This window comes from Mesocricetus auratus, unplaced genomic scaffold (assembly GCF_017639785.1).
Source record: "Mesocricetus auratus isolate SY011 unplaced genomic scaffold, BCM_Maur_2.0 Super-Scaffold_100022, whole genome shotgun sequence".
In the NCBI taxonomy this organism is placed as follows: Eukaryota; Metazoa; Chordata; class Mammalia; order Rodentia; family Cricetidae; genus Mesocricetus; species Mesocricetus auratus.
In genome coordinates, this window is record NW_024429203.1 from 23,885,108 (window position 1) to 23,911,555 (window position 26,448).

The following is a 26,448-nucleotide window of genomic DNA, read 5'->3' on the forward strand; positions in this document are numbered from 1 at the left end:
GCCAGAACGGAGGCAGGAAGGGGAAGGCTGGCTATTATTTGCTCTCCTTATGCTCATTTTTTTGCTGAGGTCACTGTGGGATTTTTATTATTATTATTCTGTTTTTCTTCTCTCTCATTGGCCCACAGCAGACTGCAGAGAAAGGAATGAGCCAGGCCTAGAAGGCCCTTACTGCTTCCTTCCAGGGCCTGGAGGTCTTTTATTCCTAGCTCAGATGGGCTTGGATACAACACACCAAGCCTGTGGAGAAGGGCCTTTCATAGCTTTGGGTCTTCTCCCTTCCTCAAAGAGGAGAGATGGAGAAATTGGAGCCTGCTGCCTTTGGCTTTCTTCTTCTTTGGATACCAGCTCTGCAGGCTGGACCCCACAGGTTATGCAGCCCCAATAATAACTCTCAACTCTGCCCTGCTCTATACAGTCTGTGGGGCCTATTGGGTCCCTTGGAAGTGTCCAGGACTCAGTGAGCCTTTTGGAAACTTGAAAGGAGGACGAGACTGGAGCCCCAGGTAGTTCTGGGTCCAGGTTGTGTGGCTTCAGGTGAGGACAAGGACATCTGGTGAGGACTGGGAGAACAGTGGGTATTTCCCATGCCCAGAAGCAGAAGCGAGAGAGAATTGCTTCCTCTTTCTGAGTCCGCTGACGCGCTCTGTGTTCCCTTTATGCCCCCTTGTTTTCCTTACTTCCGCAGGCCCATGGTATAGAAGTTTTCTTTGCCCCGGATAGTGGCTCCACCCTAGGAGTGCTCTGTTGAAGGCTGCGAAGGGACAGATTCTAGCTTTCTCCGAGATGGACTAGAAACCAAGCAACAGGTCTGTGAGGCCGGACACTGACTGGGCACTCGGATCCGTGGCCATGCCAGGGCCTCCCCAGTGCTCCTCCCCCTCCCCGCTCCTTTTCCTCCCTTCCCCCACTGGAGAGCCTGCTGTGTTGTGGGGCTACAGGCTGCCATTTCTCTGTTGCCCTGCTCCTCTTCGGTGTCCTTTTCAGCCTAGAATGTCCTCTTCTCCTGTACCCCAACCCTCCTGTCCACACCCAGACTCTGAACCTCAACCCCTGTCTTTCCCAGGACTCACCCCAAGACTCAAGACTAAACACCCCTCATTTTGGTCTCTACTGTAAATGTCCAGGCTTCCTCCACACGTCCTGTTCCCCAACAAGGACGCTTGAGCCCTTTGTGGCCAGGTCTCTAGCAATCCTTCAAACGAAGCCCAGGAAGTAAGTTTACTGTGGATTAGAACCCACTGGAGAAGAAACAGAGGGCAGCCTCGTTCTGGAAGAGGACGCCCAGCACCTGATGAGGACCCTCCGTGTGTTTTCATTCGTGCTTCTGCCGTTTGAGCCCTGTGGCCACCCTGTGACACAGAGATTATTGCTGGCCCATTTTACACATAGGAAGACCGAGGGAGTCAGAGAGGCAGCATGCTTTGCCCAGGGTGGCCCAGGTGTTGTGGAGCCTGAGTGGAATCTGTGGCCTTAGGGACACAGTCTCACCTCAGGGCTTATCAGGGTAAGGACTGGTCACTGTATAAAAGGATCTGGTTTTTACTCTGTTCCATGGTGCTGTGTGGCCAGAGGCTGGCTGGTCACACCACTTATTTGAGCATCTGTTTCAGCATTGGGAGAGCAAAAGATAAGATTATTTCTTGAAGGGTCCTCTTGACATTTACCCTGTCTATTTAAAAGAAGCAATCTCTTATACCAGTAGCCTGGCCACACTATAGCTGCCCAGTAAATAGTTAAAGGATGCAAGCAGGATGCAAGTGTCAACTCTGACTTAGGAGCTGGCTGCTACAAGGTTGCTGCTAAGGTCTCCCTGAATGCCAGCTGTCTGGGACTCTAACTACCGTTCAGTTTTCCCCTCCATCTGGCAGGGGTTGAAGACTGGACCACTCCCAAACTAGTCAATATCTGAAAGGCAAACACATTTGCTGGGCACAGACTGATCAGGGCAGGGGCTCCAGGTACCCAGTCTCGCTTCAGCCTCACAGGTAGGGAAACAGAGGCTGGGGAAATAGACACTTAGAGGGAGTGAGAATTTACTTTCCTTATATCCTGGGTTGCTGGCTTGGAGCAGCAGGCTAAGGGGCAGCTACTGTCTGATGCCCAGCTCCCAAGAAACTGGCTCCTCCCTCCAGTGAGATGCTACCCCTCACAGTGATGGGTGGGGCTTTCAGGATTCAGGCCTTCCCAGGCTTGCTCTAGCTCTGAGCTTCTTACTCAGTTACTTCCTGGTCGTCCTTTTACTTTGTATTGTCTCTTTGATTTCTCAAATCGCCACATTCTGCCCAGTTGTCCTCTTGGCCCATGTATCACATCCCCAAGGAACTTTCTTTAAGACTCACAGGCCTTGTTCTCTTCTGATTTTGCTTATAAATACTTCCTGGCTCCCATAAGTTCCTGATTTCAACTCATTCATTCATTCATTCATCCATCCATCCATCCATTCATTCATTCATCCATCCATCAGTTTCTCTACTCCTCCAGGTATTAGGCAAGACCCCATCAGGAATGCAGTCTCTCTGGAGGTTAACCTGATCTCTCTCCTGTTTCACAAGCACTTACTGTGGGCAGAGTTAGGCTTCACATCTCTTCCAAGTCCCCTGTTGTACCTGAGGCAGGAACTGCTCAGGAAACAAAGTGGAAGAATTCCTTAGTCTTTTGAGGGCATCTTGCACATTGCTCCAAACCTGGTCCATGTCTGGTGCTCCTGAAGCTCACTCACACCTGTCATCCCTTCTCCTTTGCTGTCAGCCACATCCCGCCTCGTGCATGTGATCAGATAACTTTCCAGAGAAGGGCCCTGCACGCAGATGGAGACCTTTTCTACCATGGGGCAGCCTAAGACCGGATCAAAGCCACAGCATCCCCTATGAGTCTGTGTGGCCTTGTCCCAAGCCAGTGTCAGTAGATGGGATCAGGTGACAGGACCCAGAAGACCACAATCTGTGGTGCTCATTTCTACGCGCCAGGGGTTTGAGGAGGCCAACATAGAAGCAGATGGAAGTGTCATTATTTTTAAAAACTGCTTAGTGGGCAGAAACCAGCTAGAAGTGGTGATGTTTGAGCAAAAGCTGAAACAAAACAGGAAGCCAGTGGCCTGGTGAATTCTCACACTTGAGGACCAGAAGTGAAATGTTCTGTCTGCCCAGAGGAGCAAGCAGCAAAACAACAAAACAGCAGTGGGACAGTGCTGGAGGCCAAGGCTGTAGTGGACCCTGCCTTCCCCACTCTGCCATCGCCTCTGGTCTCTGCCCTCCAGTCTCTTGCAGAGCCATGGGATTGGCTTCCCCTCCCCAAAGCCTTGGGTAGGATTTCTCATGCACAAACAGAGGACTTCTGGGAGAAAGGTGGGTGGGAAATGGAAGACGTTGCATATCTTCTGTTCTAAGCCCAGTCCTTCTCCTTATAGACTGTGGGCTGAGGCTCTAGGGGCTCCAGGGACCTTGTTTATGTAAGGTAGCCATTGGCCTTGAGAACTTTGAAGCTTCTTCCAGCTGTGAGGCTATTTCCTAGTGGGAAACTTCAGTTCCACCATGCTGGGGTGAGGATGGGGGAGAGACACATGGATGTGTGTGTGTGTGTGTGTGTGTGTGTGTGTGTACATGCATGCAGAATTGAGCTGGCCAGGAGGAGCATGTCTAGTTGCCTTCTGGTAGGTACCCAGTAAAAGTTTGCCCAAAGAATAGGCCAAATGCTGAATTTTTTAGGTCCCTTTGTCTTGTCTCCTGGGTGTTTTCTCCTGCCTTATGTCTTCTGTTTGCTCTGTGGTCCTAAGTCCTACAACACATAAGAACTGTGGGGTGAAGAGAGCAGGGAAGAGAATTATGGGATCATGTGACTAAGAGGAGAAGATGGCAAACCCGAAACCAAGCTTCCGCTCAGAGTTACCAATAGCTCCCTTGCTCTCCCTCCCTGCCTCCCTCCCTCCCTCCCTCCCTCTCTCCCCTGCTCTCTCCTAGGTTCAGGCTAATGTCTCCCAAGCACCTGCTTTGCTCAGTCTTCCATGACCATCATAATCATTTTGATGTTCTTGAATGGCTTTCACCTGCATTCAAATACTTCTCTGACATGAATGGAAAAGTTCTACTCATCGATGCATTCATTTAGTCACCAACAGTTTGTGAGTGCTCATTACTATGCACTACCATTGACTGGTTTAGAGGGCCCAGAGATCAATCAGGCGGAGTTCCTGCTGTCAGTGAGCTGGAATGAGTGCTGGCTAAAGGACCACCTGTGAAAGCAGTGTGCCCAGAGACCTCATGAAAAGTTAGCTTCAAGACTATCTCCATTTGACAGATCAGAAGACTGAGGCCCAGGCAGACTCATTTGCAAAGAACAGATCATGCCTAGAATCCGGAGAAGCGAGCTTTCCATTCCCTGGGATGACCTTGGGGCCTTTACAGCCTAATAACCTTGTGGTGGCAATTGGTTAGTCTTACTACTTGCTGTGGTAGCTGGTTAGTCTTAGTGGAGCTTGCTGTGGTAGCTGGTTAGCCTGGGTCACCATGTGCTTGCCCTGCCTCCCCATACTCCACCCTATACCAGGGTCTACAGCACTGGCTCTATTCCTATCTTGATTCTTTGCTAGCGTTGGATCCTGGGCTCAGATCTTCTAATGCCTGTCACAGACTCCATGCCTGAGCCTTCCTACCCCCATTTAGCATAGTTAATATATCACACCCTTCACGTCTTTCCCGTGAGTCCTGCAGGAATGCACCTAGCACTTACAAGGTATTTCACACCGTTGCAGGTGCAGAGGGCACCAAGAGCGATACTTCACACTTCCCATTTCATTTTCATGGGTTTCCCGCATAGCGAAGTTACACATTGGAAGCACATGCAGGGTCTGAGTGGCCTCGGGGGCAGGTGGCTATGAGGGCTGGAGGGGAGGATGTGCAAGGAAAGAGATGAGAAGGGACAGGAGCCAGGAGGGCGGTTTTGAAGAACCTTCTGAGCAGAGGCTTGGAGTGTTGTCTTACAAGTTGTCCAGTAGAATTCAAAGCTCAAATTTGCATTCTCAGCCTCTCAGCTCAGTCAAGAGTAGGGAAGATTATTTAGTGGCAAGGGATGCTGCAGGCAAAAAAAATTGACCAGGAGGCTGTGGCAAATGGCCCCAGAGAGGGATGAAGACTCCAAATGGAAGAAGCAGGATAGGATAGCTGCAAGACCACCAAAGAGGTGAGGCTGAGGGACCATCTAATGATCACTTTATCCATTAGGCAAGATCTGCATGATCCCCATTGCTGTGTGAGTGGGGTTGCTATTAGCCACTATGAGAAACAGTAGAGACAATCAGAGTTAAGAAGACAATGGTCGCTCCAATATGGAGACATAAAGTGGCAAACCACATCACCCCTCTAAAGGCATTGGAGAAACCAGTCCACACTGGTTGGACACTGGGGAAGCAGGAGTTTTGGGGGCCCCCATGAGTGCATTTTTGGGGGAGTTGGGACAGGAGCTAAGGATGGGAGCTGTGGTGTTGAGGAGTGGTTAAGTTCTGGCAGAAAGCCCACACTTATTATGTATAGAGTGTAGTCCGTGAGTGAGTGGGGCTTCTCTTCTAAAGATTGATTATGAAGGGAAGGAGGAAGACAGTACTATGTCTACACTCCCCTGCTCATGCCTACTCCAGAGCCCCCAAGATGCTGCAGGTAGGATAACACTTGGCTGTTCCATCAACCCCCCCCCCCCGTTATGGACTGTGGCTGTCTGAAGATCCCTGAGGCCCCTGGCTGGGGTCGGCAGTGCCCATGTCAAGCTCTGGCATGGTTCTGAATGGATGCCTGCTCTTCCTAGAGATAGTGAGTCAGGTGGATATCCCGAGTTTATGGCTGTAGATGGTCAGGAATCCTCTTCAGACCTGTCTTCTCATCTCTATGTCACAATGACAAGTCCACCCACGACACAAGTCTCACAGAGAACACAGAGCACTTGCCTCAACATTCCCAGTGCTGAGTCCTAACCCAGTGCCAGGCCCATCCTTAAATATCTTTCCTCTGCAAGAAATACCACTATTGAGCCAAAGCTAGGCATCTCTCAGGTTCCTAATACCTCCGCCCAGCTACACCATGTTTTCCCTTACATACCCATATTGTGCACTGTTCTCCATCAGTTTCAAGTGGAGTTACCATTTGACTCTTTCTTTGCAACCTGTTGTCCTGTCTTGCTTTCTTTAAAGTCATTTGAATTTGTTCCTTCTTCTCTATTCCCATTGCCCTTGCTCAATATATATGTATAAGCATCTCTATGGACTGAATGTGGGTGTCCCCTCACTCCTCAATGTTGACAACCTAACCCCCAATGAAATGGTGGGGCCTTTTGGAGGCTACTGGATGAGATCATGGGGATGGAGCCTAATGATGGGATTAGTGTCTTCATAAGAGGAAGAGACAAACGATATCTTCCCATCATGGGTGGTATAGCTCCAAATTACCTGCAGACAAGGAAAGGGCCCCTAGTGGGAGCTGGATGAGCTAGAACTGTGACCCTCCAGTCCCCAGCCACTGGCATGCATCTGGCTAAAGACCTGCTCCCTGTATGTGTCCTCTCCTATTGCCAGAGCCAACGCAGCTTCCTGTCCTGCTTCTCTGCTAGGGCAGGATGCTAGCTCCTTTCATGGCACATGTCTCAGATGGCGACACTTGTTAGTACTAAATGGCTTGGTGTCCGCCTTTATAACCAGATACTCTGCTCCATGAAGCCAAGGCTGAAGATCACACCTGGCATGTGGCATGTGGTAGGTAATTGCTGAAGGAGTGATGTGCTGAGCTGGTGTGATAAGCCAGCCAAAACTAAATGGCTGGCTTTCAATAAAGGTCCCCCTGTTTTCTGCTCAGCTCGAATGAAGTACGCTTTGGCCAGAGTCACCTTTTTTAAAAATTTAAGTTAGAAACAAGCTTGTTTCACATGTCAATCCCAGCTCCCTCTCCCTCCCCTCCTCCCCATCCCTCCCCACCAGGCCCTCCATCCCCCCCACCCAATCTCCACTCCAATCCCCAGGGAGGGTGAGGTCCTCAGAGTCACCTTTTACATACATGACTTTCATCCTACCCAGTCCTTCCTCACCAGTGTTTACAGGGTCCCAGCACCCTGTTTGGAGACTTATGGGAAACCCAGTGAAGTTCAGATCACTCCAGCAGTGAGAGGCACCATGGACCTTCTCATTAATAGCAATTCACTTAATTGTAAGTTGTGGGTTGGTTTCAAAAGAAACCCTCAAACTCATGAGCAGTGCAGGAAATGAGTGAGTCAGGCTTCTCAGTATCTGGTGTCCTATCGATGGGGGTGATAGCATCAGTACCCGGCTGCCTGGACATGCCTCTCAAGGTTTCTGAGTGGCCCCAGGCGGGCAACAGCCCAAGCTCCCTTCTTTTCCTTCACACAGGGACTCTTGAGAATTTTCACCCTGTGATGCAGGTGTTGTGTGAGCTCTGTGGGTGGTATCCAGCCTCTGAGTGTTCTGTAGGCTCGGTATGTGTGACCTGAACTCTCAGAGGGCTGAAAGTGTTGCCCCTGTGTGTATGGGGGGAGGATAGAGGCATTTGTGTGTGTGTGGGGGCAAGGCAATTTCTCGACTATAGTTGTTTACAAATTTGGGAAAACACAGTTGACAGAATTTCCTCCTCTGTCAGTGTGAGCCCATTTCCCCTCTTGCTTTGCTAAGAGGAAGTTCCGTTAGCTCACAGAAACCCAGAACCACACGTTCCTCAGCCTGGAAAAGCCCTTGAAGGAGGTGCTCAGCTGAAGACCAACTCGGCCTTCTGTTGGGGACTTTAATCTGAATTCCAGAGAAGCCTGAATGAAGTATCGTATCAGCTGCGGCTTAGAAGAGTCCTCTAGGCTCCCCACGAGTGATCTTCATTGAGGAAGCAATGGACTCTCCCTCCTTCTGTCGACAGGTCTAGGCCTGCGGCACTCACAGCCCATCTCCCTCCATTCTGTCCTGCAGGCCTGCTTCTCATTTTCTCTCCCAACCCAACTGAGCCTCCTGCTTTCAACAATGATAATTTCTCTTCTCTTTTATTCATCCGTTGCTCAGCCTCCATCCCACCTGCCTCAGGGGCTTTTTCCATGGGGAAGAAGCGATCCCCAACACCGTTTCCAAGAAAGAATGGTCATTGCACTTCTGTTTTCAGACCCAGCCAGAAGGTCCCCAGGGTGGAAGTATGCCCATGTCGCACGCACACAGTAGTGCTGTTCAAGTTCTCTGCAGGGGAGGGGACTGGTGCCTCTCCAGAAGGCCTCCTTTCTCTGAGTGAATGGGGAGGACACATAGGAGATGGGGGAGGAGGACAAGGAGTCCCGATGATCTCCTCAGACACACAGATACCTACGACTCAGGGCCAGGCCCTACATTTGCTGCACCCACACGGCTGAGTTCAGGGAGATGTGTCAACCCACACACTGACTTGTGGAAAACGACATTAGAACAGAACTCGGGAGACTCCCAGCCTATGGGAACCACCCAGGCGTATCTTCAGGGTAAGGTGAGCAGGTAGAGTCTGCAGGTCTGGCTCACTTATTTCCTGGGAGGACCTTGTGAGTTCCATACTGTCATAACTCACATCTCAAACATTGGGGCACACCTTCTACCATTTAGTCTTCTGAAAGAACACCCCAGGCACCTCTCTTTCATTTTTACCTGTTTCTAAGAAAAACAGTCAATTTCCTTTCCCGGCCCTAATGGCCCTTGACAGCTGTTTACACATGGAATGCCAGATGTGGGGCACCACCATCAGCTCTTTTCACCCGTAATTTCATTTCAACCTCATGACATCACCATGACAACTGTCACTTTCATGTCACCTTTGGGGAATCAGAAACTGAGAGAATATGTGCCTTTCCCAAAGTCACAGTTAATGTTGAAGCTGGGTCTGTCTGTGTGGGCCCAAGCCCTCAGACGTATTTCCTTAAAGCACGTCTCACTTATAACCATCACTCATTATCCACGGTTACCATGAGAAATCTGATTGCTTTCACAAAATACCTATTTATTGGAATGAAAACACACACCACGCACTCGCCATCTGGGGCCCATCCATGTCATCTTCTCAGGGGGACTCCACATTCCTATGGATTGGGCATATCGGGAACTTTTCAAGTTTTACATACAGACAGGAAAACTGAGGCTCAAAGAGGAAATGTGACTTGCCCAAGGTCACACAGCTAGAAACAGTGCAGTCAAAACTAGACCTCCTGAGAGACCCCAAGCCCTGCGCCTGTGCTATGCTGCCTCTTCAATAAATAAGTGGACAAAATAAATAAATAAAGGTTTCAAGGAAACCCCAAGGAGTCCTCCCAACTTCAGAAGGAGCTCTGGTACCAGACTGGCATCATGACCTTCTTGGCAGGGTGGCAAGCTCATGGCTGGCTCTCCCATGGCTGTCTCCCAAACAGTCACACAGTCTGTTTTTTGAAAGCTTCGGAGAAACTTTCAGGGGATGGGCACTGTGAGGGTGTCAGCAGCCATGTGGTTTCTCCCAAACTGCCTTTGCTTGAAGACAGGTCTCAAATGCAGTGTAGGGAAGCAGGGACCAGTCCTGAGCCCCAGTGACTAGCAGCTATCTTGGCACAAGGCCATAGGCTCCTGCAAGATCTCTGAGACCTTGGCATGAAGCAGAAGCTACCTATGGCAAATGGGTTCCACAGTCTTCTTCCTTCCAGCCCAGAGGTTGGCAAGACCAAAAATATCACCCCTGGGGCCAACTTGGCTGACATCCAGCATGAGGGACTTCCTAACAATTCATTTTTTATTTTAGTCCCCCGAAGAAGCTGCGAGTCCAAGGTCACACAGCTGAACACAGAGATACCAGTCAGGTACCCTGTTCTCTGCATCTGTAATTAGAAATTAGCAGCAAATGCAGATATATAAGTACTAGGGCTGGGCCAGCATCTATTCCCAAAGGCCACCTAAAGGGTAGTGTGCTAACACAGACAATCATAATTTGTCTGAGCAGTTAGCACAATGATGAGCAGCAAGGAGCAATGGCTTGGCCACTGCAGATAACCCAGGGGAACACAGGCGTGTTTGTCAAAAAGAGAAGGATGTCTGCAGATGGATACCCACAGGAGGTATAGATTCTGTGCCTCAGTCCCTTTTGCTCCATGGTTCTAAACCAGCTGGCTGATCATTTAGGGTGGCATGTACCTCAAGATCTCCCCGTGACAAGTGCCCTGTCCAGTGCCTCTCTACATGACAACATTAAGCCTGGCTCCTGCTCCCTCCTTTCTCTCTTGGGCCCTCTCTGTACCCTGCAGGAGACTAGCCACTCCCACTCCTACACAGACATCCAGGCTGTTCTGACTTCAACCTGGCAATCTTACCACACCCAGAAAACCCTGGGTTCCTCCCAGACACAGGTCCTTCCAGTACAGGACCCATCCCTGAGGAGTGAGGAGATCTCTGTGCACCCTGCTCAACTCTGCTGGAGTCTGCAGGGCTCCTCCCAACAGAACCAGACCCAAACTCCCATGTACCAGACACTTGCCCAGCAAGATGGCCTTTTCCTGCCTTCTGGGACCTGGCTAGCTGGCCACGGTGGATCTGCAGAAAAGATCCACATATTTCTTTGACTCCTGGGCCCTCCTGGTGCAGGCAGGAGAGCAGGAATGGCTGGAATACAAAGAACCCTTAGCCTCTGTCATTCCTCTACCTGCAGGCTGGAGATTAGTGGCAGGGTGGCCAGGTTAGAGTCAAAGCTAGCCAGGAGGCCACCAGGGGCTGCCCCATAGTCCAGAGGAGCAAGCTCCTGGGTCAAATTCCAACCCTCTGTGCTTAGGTCTTCACAGCTAACCACACCCAGGAGTGACCATTCTTCAGCCAGCTGACTCCATTGCGTACTTGGGGCCCCTGCTGGTGCCGGAGTCATCCCTTGGGACTCCTGTTTCAGGTAACCTTTGGCCAGAGCTGGTGGAGGCCAACCTAACTCAGCCTGCAGGCACACCCCGAGTTTAGGGTCAAAGCCATTTGTCAAGGGAATCTCTTTGTCCAAGGGTCCTGCTGGGTTTGCTGAATCTTCCTTCCATCTGGTCTGTTTCTGGTAGCCCTGGGTTGTCACTATGACTTGGTCTTTCTCCTCAGGGACTCCAGGTTCTAGGAGACAGACATGGCCCAAGGCAGAGCCACACTGTGTGTTCTCGGGTTGCCACGGAGAGCTCTGGACTAAGTTAATGTCACTGTCATCCTGGCCCTGACTGGCGTATCCAAACTGCTGCTTCCAGGCCGGCCACATGCTGGAGTGTAAGCTGGGTTCCTGCAGGCAGATCCCGCTGTCCGTGTTGTCACCACAGCTGGGCTCCAGCTCTGGAGGCTCTTTCTTTCCCAGAGACCCTTGATTCTGGGGGTGGGAGCCAGGGAGAAGAAACTGGGACTCCTCAGTCTGCAGCGATGACTTGGCACTGCCAAAGCCACTGTCAGTGCTTCCATGCAGGTCCGAGTCTCTCAGCTCTGGTGACACCTTCCGGAAGGCCTCCAGGTCCAGGGTGTGAACAGTGCTGAGAGTTTCCGGGCAGACAGGGTTGACGGGGAAGAAGTTGTGGGGCTTCTCAAAGACCTGGGAGGAGAGGCAGGGTGAGTGTGATTATTGCCATGCCCAATGTGACTGTGCTGAGAACCACCGTGGGGTTCCATAAAGTCTGTCTATAAGGGTGTTTTGCGAAAGGTTAAGCTGAGCTTGGAAGACTTACCCTGAATACGACACTATCCCGGGGGCTGGAGTCCTGGGATGAATAAAGACGAGAATGTGAGCTGGGCACCAGCTTTCACCTCTCTGCGTCCTGACTGTCGGGACTCGACCAGCTGCCTCACACTCTTTCCCCCCGACGGTGCCCCTGCACCCTCAAACCATGAGCCAAAACAAACCCTTCCTTCCTAAGTTGCTTTTGCCGGGCACAGGTTTTTGTCACAGCAATGAGACTAATACGGTGAGAGAGCTGTGGCCGCGTGCAAGGACCCTCCTTGGGGGCCAGGTGAGGCACCGTGGGGGAGGCGTAGAGTGGATGTGGAGCCTGGTGGCCCCCAGCTTCGCACTGGCATTAGAATTTTCTCCCAAGGGTACTTCATGGTTTGGCCCAGGCAGGTACATAGGAGGCTAGTGTCCCCAAGGCCAGATTTCATGGGGCCTCGATGAGACTGAAGAAAGCTCTCAGCTGCTCGACCCATGAAGCTCTGTGACCTGGATGAGGCTTGAAAAGCCAGGCCCATGCTGAAGTGTATTTCAAGCTACCTTGACAATGGCCCCAAGTAAGAAATAGACACTAAGTAAGCACCTGTGCGTGTAGCTCATGGAAGTCACAGAAGCTAGTCACAGGGAATAAGTATCTATGTGCCACAGTGTGTTCTCATTTTATCCCACCCCACCCCACCCTCCCATCTTTCTATCCTGCCATCCTTTGAATTCTGAGCTTGCAGCCAAGGGCTTGTACTCCTCAGTTGCTAAGGGTCGTGGGGAAGTCACTTAACACTTTTCAGCTTGTTCCTCTGCTCTGTCTACAGTGGTGTCCTTGCTGCCCTGAAGGTGGCGAGAGCAGCCCTGTCACAGGACCTTTGCACATGACGACCACTCTGCAAGGAATACTCTTAGCGCCCCATGTGTCTGCATCCTCCTCCTTGTTCAGCTCAGACGCCACCTCTTCCAAGAGACTTTGCAAGCACCCAGGCCAAATCAATGCTGCAGCCGTTTCCCCCTCCTTTCCTTCCTTCCTTCCTTCTTCCTAAACTTCCTATATGTGCTGGCTGGCCTTTCGTCAGCTTGACACACAAACTACAGTTATGTAAAAGGAGGGAGCCCTAATTGAGAAAATGCCTCCACAAGATCAGGCTGTAAGGTATTTTCTTCACAAGTTACTGATGGGGGAGGGCTCAGTCCACTGTGGGTGGCACCATCCCTGGGCTGCTGGTCCTGGGTACTATAAGAAAGCAGGCTGAGCAAGCCGTGGGGAGCAATCCAGCAAGCTGTGTTTCTGCATCCTGCCTCCAGGATCCTGCCCTGTTTGAGTCCTGTCCTGATTTCCTTTGATGGTGAACAGCAATATGGAAGTATAGACCAAATGAACCTTTCCTTCCCAACTTGCTTTTTGGTCATGGCGTTTCACTGCAGCAGCAGAAACTCTACTTAAGACACTCTAATAGGAACTCAAGAGGCAGTAACTATCCAGTCTTACTCCTCACTCTGAGCCTAAGCTGAGCTGGAACTAGTCAGGTTTGTTGACTGACAGACTGAGTCTGCTACACCCCTGCCCTTGTTTCCTTGACACTTAATGACTTCAGTGCAATTCCTCCTGGATGTGTCCCTATTACTATGCCCACTGTGGCTAACTGGGTCCATAGTGGCCACAGTGATTAGTGGTGAAGGATGTATCTTTTAGCAGCTTGCCACTGAGCCAATACCCTTTTTCTAAGCTTTAGTTTCTCATCCGTATATGGAATTAATTGCAGCATGTGCCTCCTCGTGGTGAAGCATGTACAGTGCTTGGACCATTCAGGTTACATAGAAGACACTCAACAAATACATGCTGAGTGGAATTGTACTCCCTGGCAGTTCTATAGAGGAGTATCATTACCCCTGTGTTCTAGAGAGACTCAGCTCAGAGGCATTAGATGATGTGCCTGGAGTCACCAGCAACAAAGGACAAACCTGGAGTTATGCCCAGCTATCTGGATTCGAGATCCCCAGCTTGCTTAATGACCTGGTGGATGCTCAGTTCAAATCAGCAGATGGTTCAGAGTAAATTCCGGAATGTGCCAGGACTCTCTCACACAAGTTACCCCCACAGACGGGGGCAGCTGTTCAGTGGAACTGGGCTGTTTAAATCCTAGGAGAAAAGCTCTGAAGGGAACAGCAAAACTGTGACTCACAGGCTCATAAGGAATCGACAAGCAGCCGCCTGTCATTTCCAGGCATTTGGTAATCTCCAATCTCTGCCTATTTCATGGCTTTACATTAAAATTAGCCTTTCACACCTGGCTGGCACTGGCTGGCATCAAGTCCAGGGAACCCCTCAAGGTCACATTAGTCAGTTTCCTCCCTGACAGCACTTGCCCCCAGAGAGGATGCTCTGTAGATAGCTCAAACACCACTTCACTCATTCCTGAGCCTGTCCAGGCACAGGGCTACCCTCTCCCACTTCCTGGATCACACTCTCCCCAGCGCCAGGATCAGTCATAGGGTTTATTCATCCCTGGGCCACCAGCACCCGGACTCCTGGCCCTGCACAGAGTATGAGCTAAAGTGCCTGTGGGACAGGCTGAGGGACATGTGTCAGGGGTACTGGATCTCCCAGGAACACAAAGGAAGACGATGAGGACAAACTGAAGCTCTACAGGAAGAACTAGTAAATCCTTAGTGCTGTAAGGGCTGGCTCCCCCATCTCCTCCTTATAGCTCTTTATCAGTTGTCATTGACCTGAGAACAGACTCTTGCCTAGACAAAGGCTCTGGTTAGGGCAGGTCATCCCATCCTTACACACACATACATCCCTCTTCTCTTCTCTTCTCTTCTCTTCTCTTCTCTTCTCTTCTCTTCTCTTCTCTTCTCTTCTCTTCTCTTCTCTTCTCTCTCTCTCTCTCTCTCTCTCTCTCTCTCTCTCTCTCTCTCTCTCTCTCTCTCTCTCCTTCTCCCTCCCTCTCTCTCTCTGTGTACATGTGTGTATGTGTGCATCTCCCTATCTTTCTGAGCGACTCCAGGACTCCTCTATAGGTTATATATGGTCTGTACCCATCTATCATACATTAATAGTGTAGATATTATCCAGGGTCCAGGGACTGTGACTAACCACTTCTGACACAGCCTGAGACCAGGCTAGGGACAAGTAGGGATTTGAGGACTACTACTCAGTCTTGTAGGATGGCTTCGGGATGCTGATTTGCCACACATACCGCCATCTGAGAGGGGAAAGAGGTCTTGGCTTCCCCTCAAGCCCTTTCCTCTCTGAGTCAGCTCTCCACTCTGCTCCCTCCCACCCTGGAACTGCTCTAGGCCTCCTTTCTGTCCCTCAGCAGCACCAGGATAGGATGATGCAAAACTTCCCCTACACTTCCTCCCAACTACGTGACCCTATCTGCCCTCACTGGTAAAATGAGGGTAATAACCAGGACCAGTCCATGATACACAGTGGCAGCTCCACAGGTCATTGTGTAGATGACAAAACTGTGCTGACTCTGTGTGTGCACACCTGCGTGCACATGAGGTCTCTGCGCTACTCAGGGGCACTGTTCTCCACGCTGGGTTTAGTGCTTGCTTGCCCTCCACAGTGCTGAATGAGGGGGTCTGGACCATGCAGGAACATAAGAAGCACAGAGCACTCACCAGGACTGCAGGCAGCTTCCCCGGGCGCCGGATGTGGTGCTGGAGAGCCAGGCAGACCAGGGCTCCGCAGAGAATCAGGATAGAAGTGAAGAGAATGCTGAGGTTGGTCAAGGTGATATCTGCAGACCCAGAAAGACGTGTTTGTGGCATATAAGGTACAGTCCCCAGAGATCCCTTAGCTATGGTTAGAATATACTCAGTGATCATCACCACGGGCAATTGGTGGGTCACAGCCCTAGAGGTATCTAGGTTCCTAGAAAGGATGGTTCAGTTATCACCAGATCCTTCAGTAACACATTGGCTCTGCCTCTAGCCAGTTAGCATGGTGGCCAAGGAAGCACTGAGGCAGGGTGAAGCAGTAGGCAAGAGTGGAGACTGAGGCAGCTGTGCCTGGATTCAGAATCCCAGCTGCGGACAAAACAATGAATCCATCCGAGTTCCACAGTCCATGCATACAGCAGGGAAAGCTACAGAACCACCTCAAGATGGTTGTCAAACATCTCACCTGTGTTGCCTGACCCTAGCAGCCATTTTAGGAGGTCAACACCAGCATCATCCCATTTTGCATATTGAGATCCCGAGGCCCCGACCACGGTCACATGGAAGCAACAAAGCTGAGATTCAAACAAACCTTTTTCACATAAGGATGATGAAAATACCAGCAGCACTTAAAGCCAGGCCATTTACTAGGTGACTTATTCTGTGGTGGGACTTTCATGACAGTGGGCTGCACTGAAATTTCTTACAAATCCATGAAAAATCCCTTTCATGTTTGCTGGATGGGACGCTGCCAGGGCGTACACCGGGTACAGTGTGAACGCTTTAATTAACTGCATGCCTTGCTAGGTATGGGTCCCTCTGGGCAGTCAGCAGACTGAAAGGCTCCCAAGGGTGAGACGCAGCTTCTACACTTGATAACCCATCCTGGGAAAGAGCCCCGGGCACTGGTTGAGGGCCTGGAACAGGTTTCTGCTGAGTGCAGCAGCTATGTCAAGAAGCGAGCTCAGCATTGCTTCTTCTGGGACATTCAGAGCAGGGAGGAGCCCTTCCCACAAGGGCCTGAGGAGGAATAGCTTGAACAGGACCAAATAGGAACTAGTGCACCTACTAGAGGGGAACTGGAGAGAGGTCCCGGAAAGCCCAGCTGTGCTCAGGTGGGAGGCCCCCAGTGTCACCTCCTGGCAGGAATGAACAGACTCTCAAACACTCCCCCTGGCCTTTTTTTTTTTTATATATATAGCTATCTGAGTGTAGAAACAGCAGGCTTTCCCTAGGAGTCTTGTATTGGGAGAAGAAGACCGGAGTCTGGTACCAGTCAAGGGGAGCTTGTCTCCTGGAGATTTCACACAGGTCTGACAACGACCAACAGGAGAGACTGAGGCTGACATGATGGCGGCTCGGGCCATGATGGGTGGGGCCACACTCCCTGACCTGCTTAGTTCTGCATTCCCCGCCACAGTACTCTGTTTAAACCTAAGCATCATGTTAATGTTCCTGCCCTTAGTACCCCGGAAAATCAGTTTTCAGGGTCACCAGTCCTGTTTGTTTCTCGTCCCCATTGGATGAATTTCCCTTTTTTGCCTTCTACTCCGAGTCTTTGATTAAACTACTGAGGACGAGTGGCTGATCCCATTGGGACGCTGTCGGGCCAGGCACTGCTGGCACATTTTGGATGCCAGCACACCCAGAAAGTTATTATGGGCAGAAAGAAAAGATTGAATAATCCCTCAATTATGCTATTCTGGAGTTTTTTTTAATTGTCCCACTTCAGTCATGATCATCTGTTTCTTAGTCTGGACCTTGGTTTGGATTCTTAATAAAGTTTAGACCCTTGGTAAATTTCTCCTGCATTGATGAAACTTGGGCTTTGATTATGGACTAAGGGGTCCTTTGAGAGCTCTGTGTATGTGTGTATGTATGTGTGTGTTTGTGTATAGTATGGTGTTATGGTGTTTCGTGTTTGTGTTGTATGTGCACATGTGTGTGGGATGCATGTGCAGGCCAAAGGTCACCATTAGTGTCTCTCCTTTGGCCATGCCTGTGCTCCATTTTCTTTCTTTTGGGTGTGGGTGGGACAGGGTCTCATTTTGTGACACTGCTAGCCTGGAACTCATTGTGTAACCCAGGTTGTCCTGGAACACACAGAGATCCACCCGCTTTTGCCTTCTGAGGATTAAAGGTGTGCATTATAGTGCCTTGTTTCCCACCTTATTTTCCGGGTCTTTCACTGAACTGCGAACTCACTGATTTGACTTGGCTGGTCAGCGAGACACAGTCTGCCTATTTCTGGGCCCTCTCCTGAGGGGGGTGGGCGGTTGGGGTTAGAGAAATATACACCATGCCCGGCTTTTCCATGGGTTTTGGGGATTTGAACTCATCTCCTCATGCTTGTGGGGTGGGTACTGTATGGACTGAGCCATCCTCCTATCTCCTTGAAGCCCTTTGGATTTGTGAATCATTGTTGGTGATTGATGTGTAGTGACTGGCTTTGTGTTTTGGAATTCTTTCAAATTGTTACAGTTCTGCTGAACTATTTTGGGCTTCATGCCATTTGTACAACAAATATTAAACTATTTAGATAGCAGAAGCTGTCAGGACTTGGCTGAGCCATTGGGGTTCTCTTTTGAGCATTCTGGGATGTCATTGTAAATGGCATAACCATAAAGTATTAAGGTTTTATTATTCTGTTATCTCCTATGATAATTACTTAAAAAAAGAAAACCAGGATGACTCTAAGCAGGATGTGCAACTTCTCCCATGGGTTGTGTGAATAATGGTAGCTCTATGCAGAATCTCTGAGCCTAGTATGGGCACCAGCAACCCTGAGCGTGGCTGTCTGTGTTCTGGACAGTCTAGCACCCTTTGTCTGCTGTCTGGACCACTCACATTGCTCTGTGATTCGCAAACACTGCTCCTCTGACCATTCTCCTCTGTTATTTCGGGTTTCCACCAAGGGATACACCTTGATACAAAACTCTCCCATCTCTCTGGGGACTTTGAGGGTGAAGTTCTCATGTTTCACTGTCATGGTTGTATTCTGAAACGGAAGCAAGAACAATAGTGAACAATCCTTTTATGCATGGTACCCAGAAGCTGATAGTGGGAGGGGCCCAGTTTTGGTTTTCTGCTGGAGATGAGCTCAGGGCTTTGAGATACAAGGAAGGGCTGCTGCTACGTGAATCAGCCCTGGGGGAGTGGGTGCTCTGGTGAATACTCTGCTGAGCAAATCTCTCTCTGTCTCTGTATCTCTCTCTGTCTCTCTGTGTGTGTGTGTGTCTGATGTGTACTGCATACACATGGATGTGTGCATTTGTGTCTGTGTGAGTGCAGTGTGTATGCCAAAGCACATGTGTGGAAGACAGAGAACAATCAGATATCACTTTGTTTGAGGCAAGGTCTCTTTGTTGCTTGACACTGGGTACGCCAGCCTAGCTGGTCTAAAACTCCCTCAGAGTCTTCTATTTCCAGCTTCCATCTTACTGTAGGAGCAATGGATTACAAACATATGCTACTGAGTCTAGCTTTATGTGGATTGTGGGGATTTGAACTCAGATCCTCATGCTTGTACACAGAAAGGTCATTAACTACCCAGCTATCTCTGCAGCCCACTACTTTTATAGAAGTGGAAGCTCGTCACAGAAAGAGCTAGAAACAACTGAGGCAGGGGCATCTGATGGATTCTAGACTGCAAGGGTTGGGCTCCAGTACATCTTGCAGCTTCGTTTCCTTATCTACAGGCTGGAAGAAAATACTCAAGAGTAGCTGACGCTTGCCTTGTGCACGGCTGGTGGTAGGTCTGAATATGTCAGTTCCTTCCTGGCTCCCCATAACCTTTCTTCCTGTGTGTGCCAAGCTCTCCAGTGCCAGTGATTCCAATCTAAGTAGCTCTGGCCTGGTAGCCTTGGGGAACCTCATACCTTTTCCTCCTGAAACTTTCGGATGGAAATCTTATATTTGCGGAAATTACTGAAGATCTGTTCATACTCGTCACCCGCAGGGACTATCTTGGGTCTGGGGAGATGGATTGTCCCAAAGACGTAGCCGTTGATCACCTCCAGTGTCACACTGCCAACCGTCAGAATCACTGAGAGGAGAGGGGCAGAGGCGTGAGGCTGAGGACCAGGGATGGCATCCGTAGCCTGACTCCAGGGTCAGACTTCAACCACTCTAAAACCTAGGCCTCAGGTTTACAACTCTACCCCACACAAGAACTTCTCAGGGAATGTGTTACAGATATTATGGGTTTCCTAGCATCTGGGGAATCTGAATTTCTCAGTCTGGGCCCTGGAAATACCAGTTTTAAAGCTGCTCCCTGGGATATGCTTTCTCCAGGCAGTGGAGGCCTAGCATATAAGCTTGCGTTTGAGAACCAGTGACCTTCCTAGTGTTACCTCTAGCTCTGAATCCTACAGAACAAGCCCACTTTGTACCCAGACCCTGTGCAGGCGCAGGGTGAATAGAATCCCACCATGGCCAGGTCAACTCCCTGGGAATTGTCTGGTTTCATTTTTGTTCAGTGCATCTTCTAGCTTCAAAGGCAAGACCTGGGAGATCACCCCTATGAGGGGCTAGGCCTCATTTAAATTCTGCCTCTACCTGCTTAGGGTTCAGTGCCCCTCCCTAACCTCTACAAATTCATAGCAATGGCTCTTATGACATAGACATGACAGTCACCCCGAGACCTCTCTCATGGAGGATAAACAATGCCGGGTCCTTTTAAAATCCCAGACAGCTTCAAATCTATTGAGGTAAGTAGCTCCCTGGCCAGGAAGCCTGGTGATGTGAAAAGCTGTGAGAATAGACAGAAAAACCCTAGGCTGGGGTTCCTGACTAGAAGGGTCCCAGAAGGCCATATTCTAGGTCTAGGAGAGGCAAAGCACCTTCATCCACTGTGAAACGGGTCTCAGTGTCAGTCCAGTTGGAGTACTGGTTGTGGTCTACTGCCCGTACTCTGGCCCGATAGCCACGACTGCGGTATAGATCCAGGGTCGAATTGGTGACATCACAGGACAATGCCTGGACCTTTCTACAGTTGCGGACGTTTTGCCAGTCTGTGGTTCCGTACCTGAGGAGATACCAGGGCAGGCACTGGAGAAGCAGCTTGTACCCAAACCTCTCTCCTTTAAGAGGAAAGGAAAAGGCCAGGGTAGAACATTCCCATGATGGCAGAAAAGGAGCATCCTTCAGGGTCCTAGTCCCAAGCAACTAATCACAAGAATCTCCCTCTTCCTTGGCCAAGGTCCCTGTTAACATCTATGGTCTAGAAGGCTCCTGGGTGGGAATCTAAGTAGCTCACTACTTTACGAGAATGGCTTAATCTACTCCGGAGCCTCCGGCCTCCTTTCTTCTAGTTACGTTTGTGAATACTTTTCCAGAATTCTAGGAAGCCCTCAGAGCCAACAGCTGTCCACCTTAGGGATCCCAGCACACTGCTCAACTCACATGACTCTCAAGCAGGATCGCATGTGTCAAAGATACGGTCTCATTTCAATAGTAAAGCAGTCGCCTGGCCCCTCCCCCACCTCATTCTGGCCCCCTGCCACCCCCACCCATTCCTTGCTTTCCTTACTTCTTGAGTGCCACTTCGTAGTAGGTACTCTCAGACTGGTTTGGGATAGCTTTCCAGTGTAGGATGTGTTGGAAAAATCTGGCTTCAAACCACACAGCAAAAGGGCTTGGCAACTCTGTCCCTAGAGGGAAAAGAACATCAACATTGGAGAAAGCAAGTCATACCACGGGAATAGGAAGAGGGTGGTGACAACAGAAAGGGTTAAAATTCACACACTAGGTACTGTGTTCCCTTTAGCGATCACAGCGGCTCTGGGGTCTAGACATATGGAAAACTTACTAGAGAAGAAACAAAAGCCTACAGAGTCAAATGATTGCCCAAGGCCAGTGGAGTTAGTAAGGGGCACAGTGGGGACCTATATCCAGGATGGGTCTGATTCCAAAGGGAGTATCCTGTCCTTCTTCCCTACGCTGTGCAGGATCAGAAGCCTCGTGAGGGGGTGACAGGGGCAACTTGAGCCAGAAACATTCCAGGAAGATGGCCAGGAGTGAGGAGTATGTGTGTGAGCAGTGAGCTCTCAGATGAGCCGGCCCCAACACAACATTATCTGAAGAGCTCATCGCTGGAGCCTGGGACCAGCACTTGGCCAGCATGACGACCCTGGGCAAACCTCTGTCTTTTTTCGTAACAACACAATGAACATTCTTATGTGAATTCTGCTGACGAATTTTGCTGTTTGAATCCTGCAGCTTAAGAGTGTGCATGGCCAATAGCCCTTGTTCCTCTCCAGCTTCTTGACTCCTCAAGATGTCTTCTCTTGAAGGCATCTCCACCCACTTCCCTTCTTCTCAAAACCATCAGCTCACCAGTCATGTTTCTTTTTGAGTGACCCCGTCATTCTCAGAAACACACTTGTCTCTGCCCCCTTGGCTTTCTTCCATGTACTGTTTGGATCTCAAGACTGTGTTTCAGTTGCAAAACTCCGAGAGAGTGAGTGAAAAACTCAGCCCGTGTTTGTGGTGTTTGGGCCGGCTGCACATCCCCAGTGCAGCTGTAGATCACATGACTGGCCGTGTGGATTTTACTTCGAATTTTGGAGTCCTGTAGAAGTGTTTCGGGTCCCCAGTTTTCGTGCCTCTAAGCCACTTAGTCCGTCTCCCTCTCTCCCTCTCCATCTCTCCTGGGCTACTGGAACCTAGCCTGAGCTGAGGGTAGGTAAAGTGGGAGAGGGGGCAGGTGGCCGCTGGAATGAACTGGGGGCGGGAGGCTGGGGGAAGGGGAGGGATAGGAGTGAGATGGTAGGGTTCAGGGAGAGAAGCAAGACCCATGGAAAGAGTCAGAGCCCCAGAAAAGCAAGGGCTAAAGCTATGGTTTGCTGTGAGGTGGATGGGTGATGGGTTTGGGAACAAGGAAGAGTACGGGATGGGAACTATAGACCTGACACATCCTTCGATGGCCACTCCCGATCAGACACGATTAATCTTAGCTGTCTCCACTTACACAACAGGTGAGCCGGAGACCTAGTTTTGCCAGCGTGAAGGAGCAGGGGCTGGGAACCGCGGAGGTCCGGAGAGGGCCATCCAAGCCTATTCTCCACGAAGTATGAACTTTAAAGCAACCGAGCGAGCGCTGGGGAGCCTACCGTGTGCGCGGAAACCCTGACTCAGGCTGGCGAGCGCGGCAAGGAGCAGGAGCAAACGCGACAGCATCCTGGGCGCACAGCGGCATTGTCCGCCCCGCAAGAGCCGGCCTTTTCACCGCCGGCCGCGGCGGGGAGAATTGAAGACTGTCGCCGGGTTCGCCCCGCCCGCAGGATCGCCGCCTGAGGGCGGGGCCAGCCCCGCCCGCCTCAGCCCCGCCCTCACTCCGCCGAGTTTGGAAACTTCAGTAGGCTAGGCAGATCGCATAAGGTTTTTGTCTCAAGGCGAAAGTGCAGTTGAGGCCTTCTGCTTGCTTGGCTCCCAATAAATTTTATCTGTGGATGGGAGCAGAGCGTAGTGGCCAGCGAGGTCAGGAATTGCCTCATTGTACCGGACTCAAAAACACAGGTGTGTGAGGACTCTTGTGCAAGTCCTGGTGTGGCCCTGGAACCTCCCTGCAGGACTCTCAGCTAATCCAACAGTGAGAGACTGTCCCCTACCTGACTTAACTTCTTACTTTTGGTGGGAGTCCCACACCTGGTCATCACCCAAGCGTCTCTTCAGTGGCCAAGACCTCTGTCTGCCCTCCAGGCTTACCAAAGATGGCAGTGTGTGAGAGAGCAAGCTTTGTCCACGTCACTTGCTGGCAGGTGGCACTGCTACTATGTGAGTGTGGCACTTGCATGATTTCAGAGCGAATCTCTGGGTTTAATTGTGGTGTGCACACTGTCTGATGGTCCATCTGCCAGGCGCATATACATGCTGTCCTGGAAACCCTGTTTTTGTTCTGGGAGGGCACAGAAGCTAACGAGGGGGAGTCACTAGGATGGTGTTTCCCACTCCTCTCAGTGGCTGCTGGTCACAATGAAGACACTACTGTGCGGAGCAGGTATAGGCGACCTTCCGTCTGCATGGTTTTCAGTGTAACTCCCAATCCTGCCTCACATTCAATTGGAAACTTACTTGAAATAGGACACGACATGAGATATTTGGGTAAGGTTTTTTTTTCTTCTTGGCAATTGGATTGGGTGCTTCTCCAGTGTGAACTTTGTAGACGACAAGGTTCTGTCACTATGTCAAAAATTTGAAGATCCTGTATCTGGAGAAAAGGGCTCCAACTTGGGGGTTTGTGACATGAGCACTGTGTGCGCGATCCGGGAGCAAATGATGCATTACATACAAGCTTTGTTTAAACACCGTGGTGATGGATAGTGCTGTGCCCGGTGGCCTGGATGGAGAGTGTGCCAAATGTCCTGGGATGCTCTTCTGTGCCTGAGCGTACTCCCTGGAAAACATGCTTGTCAGTGAGGGCTAGGCTGCCCTGGCTCCATGGCTAGTTAGTAATCTGTGAACCACAACATTCAACACACACACACACACACACACACACTCACGCATGCACAATCAGCAGGACCACCCTCAGGAGACAGACTTGTTACCACACTCTCATGTCAGCTAAGTCAGAAAGCTTCAGGCTTTTTAGTGTGTGGGGAGTTTTTTTTTTTTAATCTGTTGTTTTTGTACTATCTGTCCCTCTACTGGCAAAGAATATACATTGCTTGGGAGTACCTGGGCATGACCTAGGCATAACTTCCTTGTTCCTAATAACCTTAAAAGAGAGCACTGTAATGTTTCCTCTTCAGTTGCCTTTCTTTTAGTTTTTGGTTGAGTTATAAGAACCTTAAAGCCTCCTTCCATGACTATTTCAAAGGATGATCAAGATTGTTCATTCATGTACCAAGATTTACAGTCACAAGCTGACGCTGGGGAAACAGTGGCAGCCAAAACCAGCTCCCTTTCTCTAGGAACCACCTGGCTAGAGACAGAAAGCGAGCAGAGATTTTAACAGAGTTTCTAGTAAGGAAAGTACAGACTAAGAAAGGGATGCAGGGTGGAGAACGGGGAGGGCTTCCTGGAGGAGGTAGTCTGTTAGCCGAGACTTGAGAGTTGAGTTGGCAGTGGAGATGAATAGGAGATAAATAGGAAGGGATTTGTACTCTTGGAGCTAAGGGCCTACAGTTTGAGGGGCTGACATAGTTTGATGCCTTGCTTAGGACAGAACCAGCCTTGAGTGTAGGCTATTCCCTTGCCCCTCCTTCCTCTATAGCCCCCAGAAGAAAAGCTCTATCAGGCATACAGTTATCATGCCATATAAAAGTAAAAATATTAGAAGGATCCATATGCGTGCTGTTTTGTGTTGAGTGGCCTGCTCTTTGGATCTGACCAATCCACTCTGAGGTTCTGCAATTAACACCTATGATGGAACGGATGATAAATAACAGGATTTTCATAGCTTCAACTCTTGGGGTACATCAAGGACTCCACAAAAACACTTTACAGCATAGTATGGCAGGGATCAGTCAGATGCTGAGAAACCCCCTTTCCTTTTCCTGGGAACATGGAACAACTGCTTCCCAGTGTGTATCTGGAAAAGACAACCAGATGTTAAGCTGTGTAAAGTTGCAGCAGTGGATGCCACATCCAGGTCTCGCCTCTGACTCTTCCAGTGCTGCTCTGCAGGCACCCGGAGGATCCCAGCAGTGGGTGTTCTGCAGATGGAAACCCCAGGGCAGAGGGCAGAGGGCAGAGGGCAGAGGGCAGAGGGCAGAGACCTCCTTCACTCAGTAAGCAGCAGAGCTGAGGTCAGGCCTGGGCTGCTTGATCCTAGAACTTCTGTATCTCCTGTTTTGGCAATGGTACAGTTGAATCTCAGAAGAACCTTGCAAAACACAATATCAAGTGAGTTGAAAGAGAATTAGAATGTGGGGGGGGGGGGCAGCTCAGGGCTGAGAGGATGGTGTTGTGGTGAGCCCAGGAAACCAATGGGTACGGTTAGGCAGACATCTTGCTCCCAAGGCAATTCTTAGATTCTCAGAGCACATTTGAAAGCTGGATGGCTGCACTCTGCCACTTTCACTGAACTCCATCTGGGTCTCTGTGGTGATGCTTCTGCATAGACTTCACAGGGGGTCGGTCCATCATCTGGGCAGCAGGAAACAGTGCTCCGACGGGCAGGCATGGCTTGTCTCGGGACTAGTGTTTGGGGAAGTTCCAGGTCTTGTGATCACACTGACAGAACAGTACATAACAGAGAAACCCACAGCCATGGACTCTGAAACGGAGACAGAAAGGAGGAAGCTGCCTGGGGAAACTTGGCAGTCCTTGGGGTGAGAAGGTACAGGAACTGCCAAGACTTAGCCAGGGCTCCAGGCCTGCTCAGCTCAGCCCCAGTCCTGGGAGGAACCTTCTGAATGTATCTGTAGAAACTAATTCATGACCACTCCCTTTCACTCTCTGCCCAACACCTTCCTGGCTCAGTGAGAGGGGGCTCCGAAGGGATGTGCTCTGAACAGTGAGAGGGGGCTCCGAAGGGATGTGCTCTGAACAGTGAATGGGGCTCAGAAGGGATGTGCTCTGAACAGTGGCTCGGACGTGAATACCTTGCATATGGTGGTGGTGCTGCTGCACTTCACCTGGGTTGCGAGGGAGCATCCTCGAACTTGTAGATGGGAGCAGATTTGCATTTTAAATAGAATCACAGAACACAGAACGTGGAGGTAAGTCCTTGGTGACTCGCTCACTTAGCAGAATTCAAACCCAGCTTTCCAGATTCAAGTTCTTCTGCCTGCCATGTCTCAGCAGCTCAACTTGTGGAACTCTGTCAGCTATGGTCGCTTGTCCTGCCTGCTGGCTTGGAGGAAAGGGGGAGAAATGCCACTCTTCCCGGTGAAGGTGAAAGTCTTGCTGACTCCTTGAAGCTGCAGACCCAGGCTAAGAGCCTCCTCAATCCTGCAGTCCGTGTAGGACCCTGCTCTTGATGGACACTCAACGTGGAGCCTTCGAAAGGGGAAACCTCATTCTAGCTTTTCCACCACCAGTTTTATGACCTTATCCCAAGGCCCTGGGCTTCTATGAGCTACTCCGTGACTGAAATCGTTGTAACCTTGTTGGGCTATTGGAAGGCTGGACACTAAAACATGGAGATGACTGGTGC

At 50.3% G+C, this 26,448-nt stretch overlaps 2 protein-coding genes across 5 annotated transcripts in view; one reads left to right on the plus strand and one right to left on the minus strand.

Annotated features, from left to right (window-relative positions):
* Nucleotides 1-24,629, plus strand: part of Smim35 (small integral membrane protein 35) — a 79,603-nt gene extending 54,974 nt beyond the window's left edge. For 2 of the 4 annotated variants that reach the window (XM_040729888.1, XM_040729886.1), the window contains exon 5: nt 689-6,846. The gene's annotated coding sequence lies outside the window, so the exon portion shown is untranslated. Of the gene's footprint in view, nt 1-688; nt 6,847-22,321 lie in introns of those variants that run through there. The other 2 variants (XR_005870286.1, XM_040729887.1) reach the window with 2 other exon arrangements.
* Nucleotides 8,970-22,593, minus strand: Il10ra (interleukin 10 receptor subunit alpha). The gene is made up of 7 exons (XM_005069462.4): nt 22,457-22,593; nt 20,875-20,995; nt 20,186-20,370; nt 19,223-19,389; nt 18,192-18,342; nt 15,306-15,424; nt 8,970-11,552 (listed from the first exon to the last, which is right to left on the minus strand). Exons 1-7 carry the CDS (start codon nt 22,521-22,523, stop codon nt 10,641-10,643), a joined length of 1,722 nt encoding a protein of 573 aa, XP_005069519.1. The 5' UTR covers nt 22,524-22,593; the 3' UTR covers nt 8,970-10,640.
* Nucleotides 24,630-26,448: the final 1,819 nt, after the last annotated feature.